Genomic DNA, 22,139 nt, shown 5'->3' with positions numbered 1-22,139 from the left:
TGCAATAAAGAGTTTTATTTACATGATACGTTTCACCACTGTGTTTTGGTTTTCCATATCGATTCCCTTTCCAAGGTCACCACGGCACCACGCAAGCAGCGGGAGCTTTTGAGTGTGCAGAGGAGGGGTGTCTGTGTTGGGCTATTGGTGCTGCACATTTCACCACGAGAGCAGCTTCAGATATAGATGGTTGCCTAGCCCTAGCCCGGTCTGGCCCAGCACTAATAGGCCTGAAGGTTTTTCGTGCCGGGCTGGGCTAGCACTGCGTGCTGAGGAGGTGGCCTAGGCCCAGCCCGATGGCCTTTTTATTGGGTCGAGCCGGCCTGCTGGCACGACGGGTACTGTCGTGCTAGTGCCAGGTCAGGCACTAAAGATCAATGACCATTCAAACAAACCAAGATTTCATCTTCAAGTTATTTCAACAGATCAACAGATTAATATATTTCAACTTCAACAGATCATTAGATAAACAAAATCATGAGATAAACAAGATTTCAACATATCAATAGATTAAATACTAACTTCAACTTCACAACACAGATTTCAACCTTAACTTCACAAAACAGATTTGAAGTTATCTCATCAACTTTAAGTTCACAACACAGATCAACATCACAGAAAGAAACAAGGGATTACAAGTTTGAGCTAGTGCAATGGCTGCTTCATTAAAAACCTATTTAGGTAAAACTCACACCTCGTGAGAAACCCTAGATAGGAAAAAAGAGTACAGCCTAGCTCAATCAAATCAATATTATAGTAGTTCAAGTTATTACAGGCCAAGTTTTACACCTATGAATCAGCAGGGACATTTAGATACAAATTAGCAAAACTTTCCTCAAGTTCTTGATCCTCCAAGATGTTCTGAAGTCTTGCTTCTGCAGCTTCCTAGTCCTTGACGCAAGAGAGCATCTCCACCATCTCCGGGCTCAATCAACACCGCCTCTCCTCGATGATCTTGCTCGAAGTGCTGAATCACCGGGCGAGGATCTTAGAGTGATCGCAGTGTGGGGAACCAGTGGTGATCTTGGGCAGACATCCATCATCAACGTTGCCTACGAGAATCCACATATCAAAAAGAAGTTTTCGTGCCGGGCATGGGTAAGGATCTCGCATCCCTTCAATCCGAATGACTTCAGCCAAAGCTTAGTGAAGCAGTTCCGATCAGCCGTGGGGGTCGATGTTCTGTTGGAGACCAAGAAGACAGGAAAAGAATTGGCAGAGGAGTTCTCTGGATACCTAAGCGAGAATAGTTTCCTGATTGTGCTTAATAACTTGTCCACCTTCGAAGAGTGGAATGGGGTTAAAGCATGTCTGCCGCCGAACCACAAGAAAGGGAGTCGAATCATAGTTTGCAGCCTACAAATTGAAGTTGCAAGCTTGTGTGCAGGGCAAGAATGCCAAGCGTTGGAGCTTTAGCAGTTCTCCGCTCATCAGACTATTTATGCTTTCTACGAGAAGGTACTATTCATCCTTCAGAAATTATCGAATTAGTGTCACCTCTTGTTATTTTTCTTTATCTCAGATAGTTACAAGGATTCAGGTTGTTGTATCCAGTATTCTTTTACCATATTTATAGGCACGGGAAAAAATGTATCAATTTTCGTCCATAAGGACGAGTCCATCAACAAGTACATGCTCCTATACATGGTAGCATAAGAAGCATAACTGTTAGAAGTGGAAGGAATAAACAAGATTGTCAACCAGCATGTCTAGAGGTGTAAACATTTCTTATAGAAAAACTTTACTAAATGAAGATGTCTATTTTACTACCCTAAGCAATCCACTATGTCCGCTTAGTTCCTTGAATAACTAGATGTACTCCCCAAACTATTTCAATTGGTCTATGCTACCCCTAATGAGATTTTTTTTTTGTTTCTCCATGTACCGGTTGAGTTTTAAGTTCATATTAATTGGGACGACACATGACATTATAACTTATGTTACAAAAATAGATCAAAAGAATAGCTTGAGGGAGAAAATAATTAGAGTGGTCATAATGTAACTATCATTGTAGATGTTATAATGTTGTCAGTCAAAATGTTATCTATTGATCCCTACATGCTTGCTACTTGGTTTCTATGGTGGTAAACATCATGGATGTGTATACTTTAGTTTTTTCACATATTAATGATGATACAAATGATCATTTTAGAAGCATTTATAGGGCATGCTTTGGGTTATTATACTTTATAATCATAGAAATGTGCAATTCAGATGTAGATTTAAGCATTACTTTAAGTTATTTTTAATAATGGAAATGATGGATAATCTAGGCACAAATTTATTATCTTATTTAAATTCTTATTCATAATGGCAGAGGGTATTGGTAATTTAGATACAAATTGCGAGGTTACTTATGCTTTATTTTCATAGTAGCAGTGATTGGTCACTTGTATGGAGATTTAGGGGATGATTAAATTCTTATTCATAATGGCATATGTGGGGATTTTAGGTGTAGATTTTGGATATTATCTTTGTAATGGTAGAGGTAGGTCATTTTTAAAGTAAATTACATCCTATGCTTATTGTTATCAACAACGATTGAGTCTACAAAATTGATGGTAGAATGTTTCGCTCTTTGTGAGATTTTCTAAGATCTATCTATTTTTCTAGCATGTCTAGTGAGAATTAACATCGATCATCCAAATAGAATCTATTGTTAGTAATATTAGTGTTAAAGAAAATCTATATATTGGCCAATAACAATCTTGCACATTATAGTTCTATCTAAACACCTCATTTGTAATTGGGCTAGATACTAGCCTCCCCTATATGTTATAATTCCATTCTTGCCAAATCAATCTATCTTGTTTCTTTTAATTACCCAAGCAATCTATCTGTGCCCATCATAAATTTATATGCATTTATGCTAGAATTTACCTTTTTGAGTCAAAATATTGTTTAAACATCGACAAATTTAAAATTCTGATAACTAAAGTTTACCTCTGCATAGGATTGTCAAGATCAAATAAAAATACCACTGGTAGTGTCTAGCTCAGATGAATCAATAAGTACTAATGTAACACTGGGACATCAATCTCAAGGTGGCAATGAGATAAAGGTATTTGCAAAAAGCCTTGCTCGCATCAAAACTATGGCAAGTGCTTTGGAGGAATCACAACTTATCGGTCGGCAGAAAGAAAAAACTGATATCATCAACCTCATTTCAAATCCATCTAATCATGAGCTTGCAGTGATCTCAGTATAGGGAATGGGTGGTCTTGGGAAAACTACTCTGATCAAAGATGTTTATGAAAGTCAGAAGCATGTTGGTGTGTTTGAGAAGCATGCTTGTGTTACAGTGATGCGCCCTTTCATTCTTAAGGAGTTCCTGAAGAGCTTAATTATGCAACTAAATGTACAATCTTCTGAAAAGAAAGGAGCAATAGATTTTGCACATGGTGCAAGAAACACAGCCCCAATAATGATGGGAGTTGAAGCATTAATAAAAGAGTTAGCTAGGCTTCTTGAAGGGAGGAAGTGCTTGATTGTTCTTGATGATCTTTCATCAATAGCAGAATGGGATAATATATTTGGAAGCTTCCCTAAATTAGATAGTTCATGCCGGATTATAGTGACCACAAGGGAAGAGAGTATAGCAAAACATTGTTCAGAGAAACAAAAAAACATATACAAGCTCAAAGTTCTTGAATGCAAGGATGCACAAGACCTCTTCACAAGAAAGGTATACTATATTGCAATATAATCCTGCTGCCATTTGTGTTATCTTTCATTACGATATAAGGACATCATAACTAATAGTTCTATTCTTCAATAGGCATGAGACTAATAATTGTGCCATAGTCATTCTAATAAATAAGTAAACTACATAGACCATTCGTACGTATTTTCAATCTCAAAGAACATAATAAGCACTACTGATTTCAGGTATTTAAGGAGGACAAAGATTTGGACAAGCATCCTGAATTGATCAAAGAAGCAAACATGATCTTGAAGAAGTGCAATGGACTTCCCCTTGCAATAGTCACCATCAGAGGCTTCTTGGCAAAGCAACCAAAAGTAGCGGTAGAGTGGAGGAAATTGAATGAGCATATTAGTGCTGAATTGGAAATGAACCCAGAGGTTGGGGCCATAAAAACAATTCTCGGTAAAAGTTACGATGGTCTACCATATCATCTTAAGTCTTGTTTCCTGTATACATCCGTCTTCCCTGAAGATCACAAGATTAGTCGAAGATGTTTGATACGACGGTGGAGTGCAGAAGGTTACTCACGGGAGATTCGAGATAAGTCCCCAGAAGAAGTAGCTGACAACTACTTCATGGAACTAATAGAGAGGAGCATGATCCTACCTTCTCAGCTATCAGTTAATAGTAGAAAAGGAATTGACTCTTGCCAAGTCCATGATCTCATGCGTGAGATTAGCATCTCAAAGTCTATAGAAGAAAATCTTGTTTTTAGAATGGAGGAAGGTTGCAGCTCAAACACCCAGGGCACAGTTCGTCACCTTGTCATAAGCACCAACTGGGAAGCAGATAAGAGTGAGTTTGAGAACAAAGTGGATCTGTCCCGCATACGCTCGTTAACAGTGTTTGGGAAGTGGAGGTCCTTTTTCATTTCTGACAAGATGAGGTTCTTGCGTGTGCTGGACTTGGAAGGCACATCAGGTCTGGTTAATCATCACGTAGAGTATATTGGGAAGCTTCTTCACCTCAGATACCTTTCTCTAAGAGGATGTGATTATATTTTTCACGTATCAGATTCGTTGGGTAATCTGAAGCAACTAGAAACACTAGATATTTCAAAAACATCGATTTTTAAGCTGCCCAAGACCATCACCAAGCTCAAGAAGCTACAATATCTTTGTGTTGGGGCTGTTGGAAAGGATGATGATTCATTAAATGCATTTGAAGAACTGCCAAAAGTAGTGCTGGGGCCATGCATTTGTATGGGTTGGTTGCTAGGATTTTGCATGGCATGTTGCGCACCTCAACTTCTTAAAGAGGTTATGGATGTGGATGGTGACATGAATAGGTGTGATGTATGCACTCAGTGTTGCTGCGTCATGCTCCCTCTTCTGATGGCGAAAGAAGGTCCAACTTGGATGCCAAGAGGGATAGGGAAACTAAAATCCCTGCGCACATTGGGTCTTGTGAATCTCGCATGGGACAAAGCAATTCTACGGGACATAAAACGACTGACCCAGTTGCGCAAGTTAGCTGTGGCTGGCATCAACCAGGAAAACGGCCAGGAATTGTGTTCAGTCGTTGCCAATCTCAGCTACCTGGAATCTTTGCTAGTGCAGGCACGTGGGATGCCAGGTTTGCATGGCTGTTTGGATGGCTTGACCTCCGCTCCGAAAAACCTGCAAGCCTCAAGATATACGGCAATCTGCTCAAATTGCCAGGATGGGTCGAGGGGCTCAAGAATCTTGTGAAGTTGGTTCTAAGGAGCTCTAGAATACTGGAACACGAACCTGCACTCCAAGTTCTTGGGAAGCTTCCAAACCTGGTCAGCTTACGTCTGGGGGCGAAGTCGTTCCAGGTTGACGACCTCCGTTTCACCTTCCATCCGGAGGCATTCCCAAGTCTGATAGTGCTGGAGCTAAATGACATAGATGGCCTGAAATCGGTGGAGTTTGAAGAAGGGGCAATGCTTCGGCTTGAGCGGCTGGATTTTCGTGGCAAGCTTGAAGAAACCAACACAGGGATGTTTTCCGGGCTACCATTGCTCCGGAGCCTCAAGGAATTTATGCTGGACAGCAAAACTTATGAGCACGCTTTCATGGAAGACCTGCAGGGCCAGCTTGGTGCCAATCCAAATGGACCCGCTTTGAAGAGGTCGTGAGGTGCTGCAAAGTCAGCCGATCGTCGTGCCATGTCATTGCTCTTGCTGTTTCCCTGTTACCCTCTTTGTGCATCTGAACAATTGATGTGTGTGTAAAATTAATCTCCAGTCCTACTGCTGATGTATTTCTTTTTTAACGCATGCAGCTAAAAAGATGGATCGTGTCAGTATCCTGTACGTGGGCCTAGTGCCGCGTCTCTGTATCATCTTTTTTTTTTGTTTTGTTCGTCAGTACGTACGTATTCCTTTTTTTGCTTATGTGGTTGTGCCAAATAAGAATAACTGGCGTGCTGCTCCATCCTGCATCGCCTGATAAAAGTGAAATAATGTTCATCAGTTCAGTAATTGGGCTACAAAGATTGGTGTGGACTATATATGATTAACTATACAGGTCATTTGTATGAACGTTCACCACAATGATCTGCAGGGTTGCTGGTTTGGCATCATTTTTCTTTGCAAGTGATGTTGCAGCTCCCTTGCGTCCCTGCCATTATCAACAGAGGAAATGCACGGTACTCCATTACAGGTCACATAATTTTTCGTGCTTCGCTGAAGTAGTATTTTTCATATTTTTTTAATGCAATAAAGAGTTTCATTTACATGATACATTTCAGCACTGTGTTTTGGTTCCCCATATCGATTCCCTTCCCAAGGACACCACGGCACCACGCGAGCAGCGGGAGCTTTTGAGTATGCAGAGGAACGGAGGTATGTCTGTGTTGGGCTACTGGTGCTGCACATTTCACCATGAGAGCAGCTCCAGAGCAAGGCCCTATTCAAGTAGGGACCCATTTGGCCGCTCGCAGGAAGCTAACGGACAAGCCAAGTTGCCGAGAGCGAGACCATGCGCGCAGCCGCCAAGCACCCGGGCATGCATGCCGCGCCTCGCTTGGTTTCAGGGCCACGGGGAGACAGTCCGAGATCAAGGTACAGACGTACGATGCTGTAATGCGCCCTGTTTTTTCTCTCTCAGGTCTCTGCAGTCCAGAGACATGGCATGTGCTGCGGTGGGTGGTAAGAGTGAGTTTGAGAACAAAGTTGATCTGTCCCGTGTACGCTCATTAACAATGTTTGGGAAACGGAGGTCCTTTTTCATTTCTGACAAGATGAGGTTCTTGCGTGTGCTGGACTTGGAAGGCACATAAGGTCTGGTTAATATAATCATCACCTAGAGCATATTGGAAGGCACATCAGGTCTGGGTAATATAGGTTGTTTTTGTTGCTCGTATCATTTGGTTCGTGTATGAAATGGTTCAAAATAATAATGATCAGTTTATTGTACCAACTTATCCATGATAAAACCATCCCAATTAATTTATTATTTTACTAATAGGAATGAACCATATGATACAAGTAAATTGGTTGAACTCCACCATCCAGGAATTGGACAACGATGAATACAAGGAGAATTTTGTGGAAGACGTGCGGGCCCAGCTTCTGGAGAATCCAAAAGCACCCGTTTTGAAGAGGTAACTGACGAGACCTCCAGCCTTGTCAGCGATTTAGCAGAGGCATGACGAAGCTGCGGCTGGTCATGGCTGTGCCTTGTCAGTAAAGTAATCCACGATTGCTCCGCGGCTTGGCATTGTACCGTTGAAGTTCGTTGCAGCGGCTGGTTGCGCTGCTCAGGATTGCTCTGCTTCTTACGGTCTTGTTGTACCATGCTGAAAGCACCTGACTGAAATCCGACAATAACCCAAGTGACCAACTCGCTCCACGTGTATCATCGCTTGCGTTTCTGGAAGCCGCGACAACCCCGGTCGCGCGCGCCAGAGATGCCACGCATCCATCGATGAAAGATCTCATTACGTTCCACGGATAAAAGGTCCGATTTTTCTGTAGTGAAGGGAGGAAGTCTGGTTTTATCATTTACTGTTAGCGGTAAATTGTTTTGAGTTCTTACCTTCTTCTGTTTGTTTTCGTTTAGTTTGGTTTTGGGTTTAGATCAAGCTTTGGCTGGCAGGCTGCCATGCAAAACAATGGTACAAGAAATAGGGAAATAGCTTTCACAGATAGCAATTTGCTCTCCCGCCCGAAGCACAAAGGTGTTAAGATAAATCTCTCATCTTCTCCCATCGTACCGGCTCCTTTGCTTTATCTTCAGTTCTTTGGATGGTACGGGAAGCATGATCGCTTTAGCTTTAGTTAGTTAGGAAAGCAAAGATTCTGTTCTTCCATCTGCCGTGTGAAACCCAAAAAAAAACAGAGCAAGCTTCATGATAAAGGTCCAACATTGGAGGACGTGTATAACACTGCCAATTGCTTAGTCTACCACTACTTTCTACAACACATTTGCTGTTGATTAGTATATGCTAATACGAAATTATTTAGGAACTAGCTAGATATTAGCATGAAATTTTCAGTTCATCATCCTATATCTAGAATTAAGGAATTTAAGAGAGCTACTGTTGACATCAGTAATGGGCCTGGGTCAGGCCGTGTGGTGCTGTGTCCATGTGGGACACGTTTGGTGCAAGTCCACCACCAATCGGACATGAGGCCAACGCAACGTGAAAAAAAGAGAAGGCCCACGTCAGGTGTTGACGTCGGCAAATACAAGGGTAAGTACATTGATACACCTCAGCTATGAGGGTCATCAGTGCCACGTAAGATTTTTGCTGATGTGGAAGAGAGAGAATGAGGAGAGAGAAAGATACGCCTCATAGGTTAGATTTTAGGACTATGAGACGACTACTCTACCATTGTATGAGTTGTGGTTACCATAGAACAATAATATTTCTTTTTTTTCTATGCACAAATTAAGGAAATAGAATTGCTATGAGGCAACTTAAAAAGACAACCCGTACGGATTGTTTGTTAACTCATCTCAATATTACATGTTAATATATGAGACCGACTATTAGACAACACCAATGTACTTGCCTAAGAGGAGACCGAACCGGCCAAGTTCGGTACAGTGATGGCGCCCAAGCCAGACGACAACGCAAGCGGTGGCGCTTCTGCTTTTTCTAGCGGAGTCTAAAGTTTGGGGATCTCGTGAACATCTTTGTATGGTTAAGATGCTTGTATAGGCATTTTTAACACTTCTTCGATGCAACGAAGATTAAGGTTTCGTAACTGATGTTTTGGTAATTTTTGTTCTCCCTCGATGTATCCGCTTTTCATCTTGCATGCTCATTCTTCAGTTTTGGTTTAGATCGTTTCATTGTTCAACGTGATTAGATTTGATCCATCCAAAACCATGTTAGGGCATCAAGTTAGTGATCTTAGAATTTTGATTCATTAGCTTTTTATATATTTTGCTTACTCACGGAATTAGGGCTTGACCAGTTCTCGTCACCATCTGCTTGTTTATTTTATATCTCGAGTTATAGATCTCCTATTGACATGATTCCCCGCGTTGTCATCTTCAGCAATTAGCGGTGTGATTGGTTCCGCATCTCGGCCAAACGGAACCTAATGCGATCCTCTTGTCGTCGCGGCCGCCGTGCGTGGAATTGGACAGGCTCGCATGGCTCTCCTCACCACCTTCCAGCTGGGCCCCGGCCGGCGCCCAACAGCCATTGGCGCAGCGGCGCGGGCTCTCCGAAGTCCAAACCATGGCCCCGTCCCTGCTGGCGAGGTCCCCATCGCTGCCACGCAAGCAGCGGGAGCTTTCTCCGCAACTGGCCACAGATCATGACATTATTAATTACATATAGCTGTATCGATTGATTACAAATAAGATCATGCTCCAAATGAAAGTGAAAGAACTTAATAAGACAACCATGACATCCACCTCAGGCACCTCAATTATTTGCCCTAACCACCTCAGGCGAGGTCATCGCAGTTGTCTGCATCTTTTCTGCACTCAATGCAAAGAGTCGTTGAGGGATCAATGGGTTTACACCTGTAGAAAAAATTACGAATAATGTGTAACTTGTCTCGATCTAGTACAGTTGCAGCATCTATAACTATAGTCAATGAAGTCTGGTAGCTGAGAATAGCTTCTTATCACGACCTGAGCAACTATCGTCGCTAAGTCTTCTAAAACAAATAAATGCCAACTTTCTGTCTTGTCACTGATGATCTGTCTCAGTCCATGCATGTCTGGCTTCTGGATCGGCACTACACTTCACAACCATCAGCTTAATATCCACACACCACTGTTGCGCTTGGCTACGCCAAATCTGTTGCTGACGAGGTGGCCTTGCAGCAAGTTGCGGAACACCAGAGTGAACCATCACTGGGCTTGCTCTCACCACATACAAGGTCACATGCTTCGCTACAAGTTGTGGATGCATCCTCACGCGCGTCCATCCATGGAATTGACTCGAGAATAAGGAAGGATACACCCTGGAGGCATCACATGTTCTCAGTTATCTCTAACACCTACTACTAAGAACCCCATGCAATTAATTGTAGTTCATTTGATTCAAGGATCTAATTTTTTACTCTGCATAGAAGCTTTAGTGTTTTGCTGAAGTTTTCTCCCCTACCGCAGAGCAGCTTGTCTGTAGGTTTGTGCGTTAGTTGCACAATTTCATAGACTATTTTCTGGTCAAGTTTCACGTCGATAGGAGTTAAATTCTAAGAACGACACACGATTAAGTGGACGATCCAGAATCTATTTTTATGGTGAAAAATTTTCCGCTGCGATTTATTGCTATCATTCAGTCATTCACCCCTCTGATAGCTTATACTAGAGGGCTTCGATCCTAGATGTTCACACTGAGCAGTTGAGCACGATTGCTGCACGTATCTGATGTCTCAAGGGGCAACTCCTGGTCATCTGTCTCCAATATTGTTGCCTCGTTGGTCACTCAGAAACCAGAGATTATTCGCAATGCAGTAGAGCAACGTGGAAGAATGAACATGCAGAAACGTTTTCCACCAGTGCCCGACGCCTCGTTCAGATTAGCTGTTGCCACCCCCCGCCCAGTTGTTTACCGGCCCCACGTTGTCATCTTCAGCAATTAGCGGTGTTCCGCATCTCGGCCAAACGGAACCTAACGTGATCCCCTTGTCATCTCAACATTAAGTGTCCAAATCGTGGCCCCATCCCCACCGGCAAGGCTCTCATCGCCACCACGCAAGCAGCGGGAGCTTTCTCCGTAACCGGCCACGGATCATGACATTATTAGATACAATTATATCGATTGATACATATAGCTGTATCGATTGATATATATAGCTGTCCATTATTAGTGAAAAAGTTTAAGAAGACAATCATGATATCCATCATGCTTATGTCAAATAAAAGGTAGTCTATTACTAAAACACCAGCCGTTTGAGGTAAAAATTTCCATGACCACCGTCTCAAGCGCACACGACACCCCCATTTTATTCGTCTCCACCTAGAGTGTACTACTTAAAGTGCTTTTCTCCCTGGTGAGTCCACTGGTGGAAATATGAGCATTAGTCCCGGTTGGTAAGTCACATATCTCTCGAAAAACCAACCGGACTAATCATTCGGGACTAAAGGTCCCCCCTTTTGTCCCAGATCATTCACCCGGGACTAAAGATCTCCTTTAGTCCCGATTAGTAATACCAACCGGGACTAAAGAGGCCGCCATGCATGTGCATGCACGTCGCCCCTTTAGTTCCGGTTGGTATTACCAACCGGGAATAAAATGTTCAAAAAAAATAAAAAAACTCCCCCCCCCGGCCCCCTTCTAAATTATTGCAGATAGAAAATAAGAAAACATTTACTTCAGAAGAAAACAACCTGCTAATGCAAAGGAAAAAAACACAAGCAAATAAGAGAATCGAGCCAACAACTATGAACTTTTCTTTTTCTGATTTTGTTTCGATCAACTTATGTGTTCCATCAAGTTATTAATTATGAACATATTTCATAAAACAACTTTTCAAGAGCTTTGTACAAACATGCTAGAACCTATTGTACACCATTCACCAAAAATGTAAGAAGATGGAAGGAAGGAAAATAAATAATTTGCAACAAGCATAACCGTTGGGGCACAATCCAAAAACAGATGGAGGAGCTAGGGCAAAAAACAAGAAAGGTTAGTTGGTAATGAAAAAAATGAGAAAGTAATAAGACACCCATGAACAAGCAGGAATCAGGAAAAAAACACACGCATACAGATAACGTATGTGAAAGAAGGATGAGCACCGTCCGCGTGGGCGCGCCGAGCTGGTAGGAAACAACCTTGCCGACGCACTGCCCACAGCAGACCCTCGGGCTCTACTCTGCCAGACCCACCAATGGCCCTACCCCAGCCCGCGCTGCTCCTCATCCTGGTCCTCGCGCTCGCCGTCGTAGCTATCGGGAGCCACCAGCCCCACGCCGCCGGTGGCCAGGTGGCGAGCCGGGAGGGCTCACGTGTCGGTGGCTGCTAGCGGCTAGGCGCTGGCTGGGGAGGCCCTGCACGCACGTGTGGCTGGCGGCCTGGGAGGCCCGCACGTCGGCGGCTGGCGTCTAGGGGGCGAGTCGGGGAGGCCTTGCGCGCTGGCGGCCAGGGTGGCGCCCGGGGAGGCCTTGTGCTCCAGCGGCAGATTGTGGAGGGAGGAGAGAGGAGGAGAGGTGGGAGAGGAATCTGTGGAGGGAGAGAGAGAGAGAGGCCAGTGGTGGGTTGGGAAAGAGGATAATGCAGTGGGGAGAGAGATGAGGCCGCCAGTGGGGAAAAAGAGAGGATTTAGTCTCAGTTGTTGGTTTCAACCGGGACTAAAGATCATCCTTTAGTCCCGGTTGGAACCACCAACCGGGACTAAATGAGTGGCCTTACCAACCGGGACTAAATGTCCTACCAGATTCCCTCGTTGTTTCTACCCATTACAACCGGGACTAAATTGGCTCTTTAGTCCCGGTTAATATTACTGATCGGGACTAAAGAGCCCCCGTTGGAGCTGGTTTTTGGACCTGGGACTAAAACTCGTTTAGTCCCGAGTTTAAAAAGACCGAGAATTTTGTAGCTGGATGCAAGATCGTTTCTTTACCCGTGGTCGTTGGGCCGTCGCCCTCCTAGTTTGCGTAGTATAGGGCACGGGAACAAACTATTCAGTCAAAGCCTGCCTGCTTGATCAATCTTAATACTTCAGTGCACATCGTTGCTGCGCAAGCACCTGAATTATTTGCCCCAACCACCTCAGGCGAGGTCATCGCATTTGTCTGCGATCTGGGTTTGTCGAGTACTTTCCTGCACTCAATGCAAAGAGTCGTTGAGGGTTTACACCTATAGTAAAATTTACGAATAATCTATAACTATAGTTAATGAAGTCTGGTACGCGCAGGGAAATTTGCACTTATTATGATGTTTCAGTTGATTCCAAATGTCCTTATCCTTGACAGCACTCTGCAAGCTTGGCCCAACAGCTCTCTTGCGTGCATCTCAATACTAGCCGGAGGCATATGTAAAAAAGCTTTTAGATAACTTAATTAACATAGCCTACCACTAAATTAATTTGGTACGACTTGAGGAACTGCTACACTAAGTACGAGTCCTCATGAAAATTTTTAACTTGCTCGGTCCTCTAGTTGTTGAGTTCACCTTTTTAACCAAATGGCTGGCTTGTGGACTGGCACCAAGCATTTCCACACCCATCCACACCACACAGCACACCCGAGAGGAGAGCCATGGAGGCCACCGCGTTGAGCGTGGGCAAGTCCGTGCTGGATGGAGCGCTTGGCTACGGCCATGTTTGTATACGCTTTTCTGGAACTCGCTTATCTGACAAGCAAGCTTATCTGGTAAGCCTGCTGCCTGGATAAGCTGCTGTCTGAATAAGCAGAGTGTTTGGCAATCCTAATTATTTTGTGTCGATTGTCTGTCCTGGTTGGTAAATTGACCTGAATGCCCCTAAGGCTGATAATAGCTCATTTTTATTGTGAATCTGAGGAGAAGACAATAATTCTAATGCCTTTGGAGTTTGTTAAATAGAAATTACATTACAATAATATGAAATTCATACGATAGATCGGAATAGTATGGAAACATCCATCATGGGTACAACAACGAATCATGAAACCATAGCGACAGCAATAGCATCACGCAATGCACCCATATCAATGTCATCTCCTAAAGCACCACCACCACCATCTGTGCTAGGTTGGGTTGAATTACCATCATCTTCCTGAAAATCCTCTTCAAAATGCACGTCATGTACGGCACTATCTCTGATGAAATTGTGAAGGGCCATACAAGCAACTATAATTTTCGACTGCTTGTTAATCGGATAACTGGGCAAATTCAAGAGAATGCGCCACTTCATCTTTAGAACTCCAAATGATCGCTCAATCACATTTCTAAGGGATGAATGTGCATGATTAAACACTTCTTTCAATCCTACCGGATGCTGACCATGCTGCCATTCGGAAACATGATACCTCTGTCCCTTGTAGGGTGCAAGAAATCCTTTTCTATTAGGATATCCAGAGTCAACAAGATAGTACTTACCTGCATTTTATATTTACATGTTATATCACAATGAGCAAATATTCCCTGAAAAATAAATTGCAACATAACTCGTCCTTACCATCGGGAGGATGTGGAAATTGATCCTTGTATGTGACAAGCGTGTCCAATAATACACGAGTATCATGGACAGAACTAGGCCAACCAGTGACAGCAAATGTGAACCGCATATCAAAGTCACAAACCGCCATGACGTTTTGTGAAGGATACCCATGCCGACCAATGTATTTCGGTTGATCAGCTAATGGCACAGTTACGGGTATATGGGTACCATCAATTGCTCCTATGCAATCTTTGAAATGAGGCCAAAACCTTGCTTCTTGTAGTTTAGGATGAATAGTAGAAAATTGCAGATCCTTAGGCCTCACAATGTCAACAGCTAATCTCATGATAGATTCAATATATCCCACCTATTCTTCATTTGACTCTCACCGTATGGCCTCTTGGTACGCTCATAAAACTTTCTAATAAGGTTTGCATATCCCACCGCATTCAAACATTGCTGCGGTCGATTGAAAGCAAGTACTTCTTCCACACAAATGTCATTGAAAGCTTTCGCGGCAAATGAATCCCATTTTGCCACAATCTTTGACGACTTTTCCATCTAAAATTTGATTACAGTATTGTAGAATTAAATACAAATCTACGAGCTTGTTCACTGATCATACAAACCACAATCTGTCATTTTAGCAATCCATCAAGAAGTGACACAAATTTTACCTTGCTATTTGTTGGCGGCCTTGCAGTCGTAACAGCTACAGCTGTCCAGATCCTTCGCAGCAACTACACGCATACATAAAATTGTTATGAGCTACTCCATCATCATATAGGTCCAAAGAGACTCCAATGCAAAATGAAAAAAGAATTAATGAAAAAGATTGTTTTTGCCACTGTCTTATTTCTACGCGCCTTCCCACTGTACCAAAGTTAGAAGTGCACTGCTCCCTGACTAGTTTGTTACACTGGTAACCACCAGTTCCTGTGGTATGGATTTTGGATAAATAATACCTACATTCCTGATGTCTATCAACTTCGGTTTGCCTGGACTAATGTGCCACCTCACAATATATAGTGACACGATAAAAGATTTATATGGAGATAGAACAGTAAACGCATCATGTGTTGGTGCACTCTCTATTGGAGAATTAAACTAATAAAGAACATATAGATCATTCTTGATGCCATAGAGAATCACATTGGCATTCGGTTGCTGGAGTGGCTAAAAAAAATTAATTGATTCCATATGCAGGTGATGAGATGCATATTTTTTTGCAAATGTCATATGTGCGCAGAGAATTCATGCTCTAGGCACGATGTTTCACCAAAAGAAGCTATTATCTTAGTACTGGAAATCTTAGCCTTTTTTCAAGCACCAGAGGTGTTGTATATCATTATCGACGGGGACAGCAATTACAGAACAGAAAGAGTTTCAGAATAAAACTCAAGAACTCAGCCTCTCAACAATTATTATTCGACGAAATACAGCCTAATGGTTCACATCAACACAACTCAACAGGTGTTCTTCCAATACAAAAACGAATGTAGTTGCTAACAATGAACACATGAAAATAAAATCTGAGCTGAAAAATCAAACGGAATTTCAGACCACAAACTGAGGCATCCAAAGCTACTCCTGCTTTTGCTGCTGATCATCTCCATGCCAGGCCCAGACTATGTCCTTCAGCGCTGGCCGGATGTGCTCTTCGAATAGTTTCTGATACTCAAGTGAATCACCGCTTTTGGTGACGTTAAGGTACATAACGTAAAGAATGCCCTATAACTTTTTTGCTTCTGTAGTTGAGCCATGTCAATATGTATATTTGCTATTTGCTTCAATGCATATTTCAGAGATGGTTAAAAAGCCTGTTGGACTGGGGAACCAGAAACTTACTTCAGGGGTGTCCGGCGGCGGGGCGGCGGCCAGGCGGCGGCCAGGCGGCGGGGGCGTCCGGCGCAGGCAGCAGGAGACTCCGGCGGGGGCGTCCGGCGGCGGGGCGGTGTCCAGGCAGCAGGAGACTTCGGCGGTGGAGCCGGATCCAGGGGGATGGGGCGTCGACCGGCGGAGGTGGCGCCCAGGCGGGGGCGGAGGGGGCTTCCGGCGGCGGGGGCGGCGCCCAGCGGCCCGCGGCGGGGGCGTCCGGCGCCGGGGCCGGCGGGGGCGGCGCCCAGGCGTCCGGCGGCGCGGGCGTCCGGCGGCTAGCGGCCCGCGGCGGGAGCCTGGCAGGGGCGGCCGCCGGAGGTAGGGAAGCGGCCCGGCCGACCCCAGGGGCGGCGCCGGGATCTGCAGGGGGGCGGCGACGGGATCTGGAGCGGCGGCGGCGGGATCTGGAGCGGCGGCGGCGGGAGGAGCGGCGGTGGTCGCCTGGAGGCCGTTGCCCGAGGGTACCCGGGGGAAAATTTCTCCGCTTGCCCCAGAAGCGTGGTCTGACCCGCGTAGGAGATAAGCTGAGTGCTAGTTGTATTTCAGATTCTCCAATAAGCGGCTTACGTGACAAGCGGGGAATAAGCAAGGCGTTTAGGTGGGTTTATCGCTTATTTCCACCAATAAGCGGGAAATAAGCGACTCCAAACAGGGCCTACGCCAAATCCGCTGTCGCAGAGGAGGTAGCCTTGCAGCTCGGCATCCAGCGCGATCATGCTTTCATCAGAGACGAGCTCGCGATGATGCAAGCCTTTATGAGGGCCACGCACGACGAGCGAGACAACCATGAGGTGCTCATGACCTGGGTGAAACAAGTGCGTGACGTGGCGTACGATGCGGAGGACTGCCTCCAGGATTTCTCTGTTCATCTCCACAAGCCATCTTGGTGGCACCTTCCTCGCACGTGGCAAGAGCGGTGCCGCATCGCCAAGCAGATGAAGGAGCTGAGGGCCAGAGTTGAGGACGTGAGCCAGAGGAACCTGCGCTACCAGCTCATCAAGAGCGCTGGCTCCAAGCCGGTCACTTCTGCTGAGCAGTCAAGCATTACAGCTGCGACGATATTCGGCATCGATGATGCACGGCGTGCTGCGAAGAATGACAACTCAAAAGTGGACCTGGTCCACCTGATCAACACACCGGGCGAGGATCTTAGAGTGATCGCAGTGTGGGGAACCAGTGGTGATCTTGGGCAGACATCCATCATCAACGCGGCCTACGAGAATCCAGATATCAAAAAGAAGTTTTCGTGCCGGGCATGGGTAAGGATCTCGCATCCGTTCAATCCGAATGATCGACTTCATCCAAAGCTTAGTGAAGCAGTTCCGATCAGCCGTGGGGGTCGATGTTCTGTGGGGATTCTTTTACCATATTCATAGGCACAGGAAAGAATGTATCAATTTTCGTCAATAAGAGCGAGTCCATCAACAAGTACACATGCTCCTATACATGCTAGCATAAGAAGCATAACTGTTAGAAGTGGAAGGAATAAACAAGATTCTCAACTAGCATGTCTAGAGGTGTAAAAATTTCTCTATAGAAAGACCTTACTAAATGAAGAAGTCTATTTTACTACCCTAAGCAATCCGCTATGTCCGCTTAGTCACTTGAACAACTGATCCAAACTAATTCAATTGGTCCATGCTACCCCTAATGAGATATTTTATTTTTGTTTTTCCATGTACCGGTTGAGTTTTAAGTTCATATTAATTGGGACGACACATGACATTATAACTTATGTTACAAAAATAGATCAAAAGAATAGCTTGAGGGAGTAAATAATTAGAGTGGTCATAATGTAACTATCATTGTAGATGTTATAATGTTGTCAGTCAAAATGTAATACATTTATCTAGAGTAGCAACTTAAATAATTCTTGTCATTTAGTAGTATTGTAATATAATTTAATGTGGACTGCCATTGTAATATGAATCATTAAGAAAATAACTTTTGTTATTGCCAAACCATGTAAATCAATGCATCTATTGATCCCTGCATGCTTGCTACTTGGTTTCTATGGTGATATGATACACATCATGGATGTGTATACTTTAGTTTTTTCACATATTAATAATGATACAAATGATCAATTTAGAAGAATTTATAGGGCATGCTTTGGATTATTATACTTTATAATCATAGAAATGTGTAATTCATATGTAGATTTAAGCATTACTTTAAGTCATTTTTAATAATGGAAACAGTGGATAATCTAGCCACAAATTTATTATCTTATTTAAATTCTTATTCATAATGGTAGAGGGTATTGGTAATTTAGATACAAATTGTGAGGTTACTTACGCTTTATTTTCATAGTAGCAGTGATTGGTCACTTGTATGGAGATTTAGAGGACGAATAAATTCTTATTCATAATGGCATATGTGGGGATTTTAGGTGTAGATTTTGGATATTATCTTTGTAATGGTAGAGGTAGGTCATTTTTAAAGTAAATTACATCCTATGCTTATTGTTATCAACAAGGATTGAGTCTACAAAATTGATGGTAGAATGTTTCGCTCTTTGTGAGATTTTCTAAGATCTATCTATTTTTCTAGCGTGTTTATTGAGATTTAACATCGATCATCCAAATAGAATCTATTATTAGTAATATTAGTGTTAAATAAAATCTATATATTGGCCAATAACAATCTTACACATTATAGTTCTATCTAAACACCTCATTTGTAATAGGGCTAGATACTAGCCTCCCCTATATGTTATAATTTCATTCTTGCCTAATCAATCTATCTTGTTTCTTTTAATTACCCAAGCAATCTATCTATGGCCATCATAAATTTATATGCATTTATGCTAGAATTTACCTTTTGAGTCAAAATATTGTTTAAACATCGACAAATTTAAAATTCTGATAACTAAAGTTTACTTCTGCATAGGATTGTCAAGATCAAATAAAAATACCAGTGGTAGTGTCCAGCTCAGATAAATCAATAAGTACTAATGTAGCACTGGGACATCAATCTCAAGGTGGCAATGAGATAAAGGTATTCACAAAAAGCCTTACTCGCATCAAAACTATGGCAAGTGCTTTGGAGGAATCACAACTTATCGGTCGGCAAAAAGAAAAAACTGATATCATCAACCTCATTTCAAATCGATCTAATCAAGAGCATGCGGTGATCTCAGTATGGGGAATGGGTGGTATTGGGAAAACTACTCTGATCAAAGATGTTTATGAAAGTCAAAAGCTTGTTGGTGTGTTTGAGAAGCATGCTTGTGTTACAGTGATGCGCCCTTTCATTCGTAAGGAGTTTCTGAAGAGCTTAATTATGCAACTAAATGTACAATCTTCTGAAAAGAAAGGAGCAATAGATTTTTGCACATGGTGCAAGAAACACAGCCCCAGTAATGATGGGAGTTGAAGCATTAATAAAAGAGTTAGCTAGGCTTCTTGAAGGGAAGAAGTGCTTGATTGTTCTTGATGATCTTTCATCAATAGCAGAATGGGATAATATATTTGGAAGCTTCCCTAAATTAGATAGTTCATGCCGGATTATAGTGACCACAAGGGAAGAGAGTATAGCAAAACATTGTTCAGAGAAACAAGAAAACATATACAAGCTCAAAGTTCTTGACTGCAAGGATGCACAAGACCTCTTCACAAGAAAGGTATACTATATTACAATATAATCCTGCCGCCATTTGTGTTATCTTTCATTACAATATAAGGACATCATAACTAATAGTTCTATTCTTCAATAGGCATGAGACTAATAATTGTGCAATAGTCATTCTAATAAATAAGTAAACTACATAGACCATTCGTACGTATTTTCAATCTCAAAGAACATAATAAGCACTACTGATTTCAGGTGTTTAAGGAGGCCAAAGATTTGGATAAGCATCCTGAATTGATCAAAGAAGCAAAAATGATCTTGAAGAAGTGCAATGGACTCCCCCTTGCAATAGTCACCATCGGAGGCTTCTTGGCAAAGCAACCAAAAGTAGCGGTAGAGTGGAGGAAATTAAATGAGCATATTAGTGCTGAATTGGAAATGAACCCGGAGCTTGGGGCCATAAAAACAATTCTTGGTAAAAGTTATGATGGTCTACCATATCATCTTAAGTCTTGTTTCCTATATACATCCATCTTCCCTGAAGATCACAAGGTTAGTCGAAGACGTTTGATACGACGGTGGAGTGCAGAAGGTTACTCAAGGGAGATTCGAGATAAGTCCCCAGAAGAAGTAGCTGACAACTACTTCATGGAACTAATAGAGAGGAGCATGATCCTACCTTCTCAGCTATCAGTTAATAGTAGAAAAGGAATTGACTCTTGCCAAGTCCATGATCTCATGCGTGAGATTAGCATCTCAAAGTCAACAGAAGAAAATCTTGTTTTTAGAATGGAGGAAGGTTGCAGCTCAAACACCCAGGGCACAGTTCGTCACCTTGTCATAAGCACCAACTGGGAAGCAGATAAGAGTGAGTTTGAGAACAAAGTGGATCTGTCCCGCATACGCTCGTTAACAGTGTTTGGGAAGTGGAGGTCCTTTTTCATTTCTGACAAGATGAGGTTCTTGCGTGTGCTGGACTTGGAAGGCACGTCAGGTCTGGTTAGTCATCACCTAGAGCATATTGGGAGGCTTCTTCACCTCAGATATCTTTCTCTAAGAGGATGTGATTCTATTTTTCACCTATCAGATTCGTTGGGTAATCTAAAGCAACTAGAAACACTAGATATTTCAGAGACAGCGATTTTAAAGCTGCCCAAGACCATCACCAAGCTCAAGAAGCTACAATATCTTCGTGCTGGGGCTGTTGGAAAGGATGATGATTCATTAACGTTTGAAGAACTGCCAAAAGTAGTGAATAACAGGCCATGCTTTTGTATGGGTTGGTTGCTAGGATTTTGCATGGTATGTTGCGCACCTCAACTTGTTAAAGAGGTTATGGGTGTGGATGGTGACATGAATAGGTGTGATGTATGCACTCAGTGTTGCTGCTGGTGGTTCCCTCTTCTGATGGCAAGGGAAGGTCCAACTTGGATGCCAAGAGGGATAGGGAAACTAAAATCCCTGCGCACATTGGGTCTTGTGAATCTCGCATGGGACAAAGCAATTCTACGGGACCTAAAAGGACTGACCCAGTTGCGCAAGTTAGCTGTGACTGGCATCAACAAGGAAAACAGCCAGGAGTTCTGTTCAGTCGTTGCCAATCTCAGCTGTCTGGAATCTTTGCTAGTGCAGGCATGGGGGATGCCAGGTTTGCATGGCTGTTTGGAGGGCTTGGCCTCCGCTCCAAAAACACTCCAGAGCCTCAAGATATACGGTAATTTGGTCAAATTGCCAGGATGGGTCCAGGGGCTCCCGAATCTTGTGAAGTTGGTTCTAAGGAGCTCTAGAATACTGGAGCACGAACCTGCACTCCAAGTTCTTGGGAAGCTACCGAACCTGGTCAGCTTACGTCTGTGGGCGAAGTCGTTCCAGGTTGACGACCTCCGTTTCACCTTCCATCCGGAGGCATTCCCGAGTCTGATAGTGCTGGAGCTAAATGACATAGATGGCCTGAAATCGGTGGAGTTTGAAGAAGGGGCAATGCTTCAGCTTGAGCGGCTGGATTTTCGTGGCAAGCTTGAAGAAACCAACACAGGGATGTTTTCCGGGCTACCATTGCTCCGGAGCCTCAAGGAATTTATGCTGGACAGCAAAACTTATGAGCACGCTTTCATGGAAGACCTGCAGGGCCAGCTTGGTGCCAATCCAAATGGACCCGCTTTGAAGAGGTGGTGAGGTGCTGCAGAGTCAGCCGATCGTCGTGCCAGGTCATTGCTCTTGCTGCTTCCCTGTTACCCTCTTTGTGCATCTGAACAATTGATGTGTGTGTAAAATTAATCTCCAGTCCTACTGTTGATGTATTTCTTTTTGACGCATGCAGCTAAGGTCGATCGTGTCAGTATCCTGTGGGTCTAGTGCGGCGTCTCTGAATCATCTATTTTTTGTTTTGTTCGTCTATACGTACGTATTCCTTTTTTTGCTTATGTGGTTGTGCCAAATAAGAATAACTGGTGTGCTGCTCCA

At 43.4% G+C, this 22,139-nt stretch overlaps 1 protein-coding gene, 1 long non-coding RNA gene and 3 pseudogenes across 2 annotated transcripts; 4 read left to right on the top strand and 1 right to left on the bottom strand.

Moving 5' to 3' along the window:
* The first annotated feature begins 296 nt into the window (after positions 1-296).
* Positions 297-2,627, top strand: LOC105914617 (annotated as a pseudogene).
* Positions 1,413-22,139, top strand: LOC101772079 (annotated as a pseudogene).
* Positions 2,726-5,976, top strand: LOC105913530 (annotated as a pseudogene).
* LOC111257643 lies at positions 13,778-16,113 on the bottom strand. Its single transcript, XR_002678192.1, has 4 exons — positions 16,074-16,113; positions 14,903-14,965; positions 14,244-14,786; positions 13,778-14,164 (listed from the first exon to the last, which is right to left on the bottom strand). It is a non-coding gene; the product is annotated as an uncharacterized LOC111257643 (long non-coding RNA).
* Positions 16,227-17,614, top strand: LOC111255674 (putative disease resistance RPP13-like protein 3). Its single transcript, XM_022827801.1, has 2 exons — positions 16,227-16,258; positions 16,756-17,614. The coding sequence occupies exons 1-2, from the start codon at positions 16,227-16,229 to the stop codon at positions 17,477-17,479; spliced, it is 756 nt and encodes a 251-aa protein (XP_022683536.1). The 3' UTR covers positions 17,480-17,614.

Source organism: Setaria italica, chromosome VI (genome assembly GCF_000263155.2).
Source record: "Setaria italica strain Yugu1 chromosome VI, Setaria_italica_v2.0, whole genome shotgun sequence".
Taxonomy (NCBI): domain Eukaryota; kingdom Viridiplantae; phylum Streptophyta; class Magnoliopsida; order Poales; family Poaceae; genus Setaria; species Setaria italica.
The sequence above is the reverse complement of the archived record's forward strand: the minus strand, read 5'-3'. Positions and strand labels throughout refer to the sequence as shown.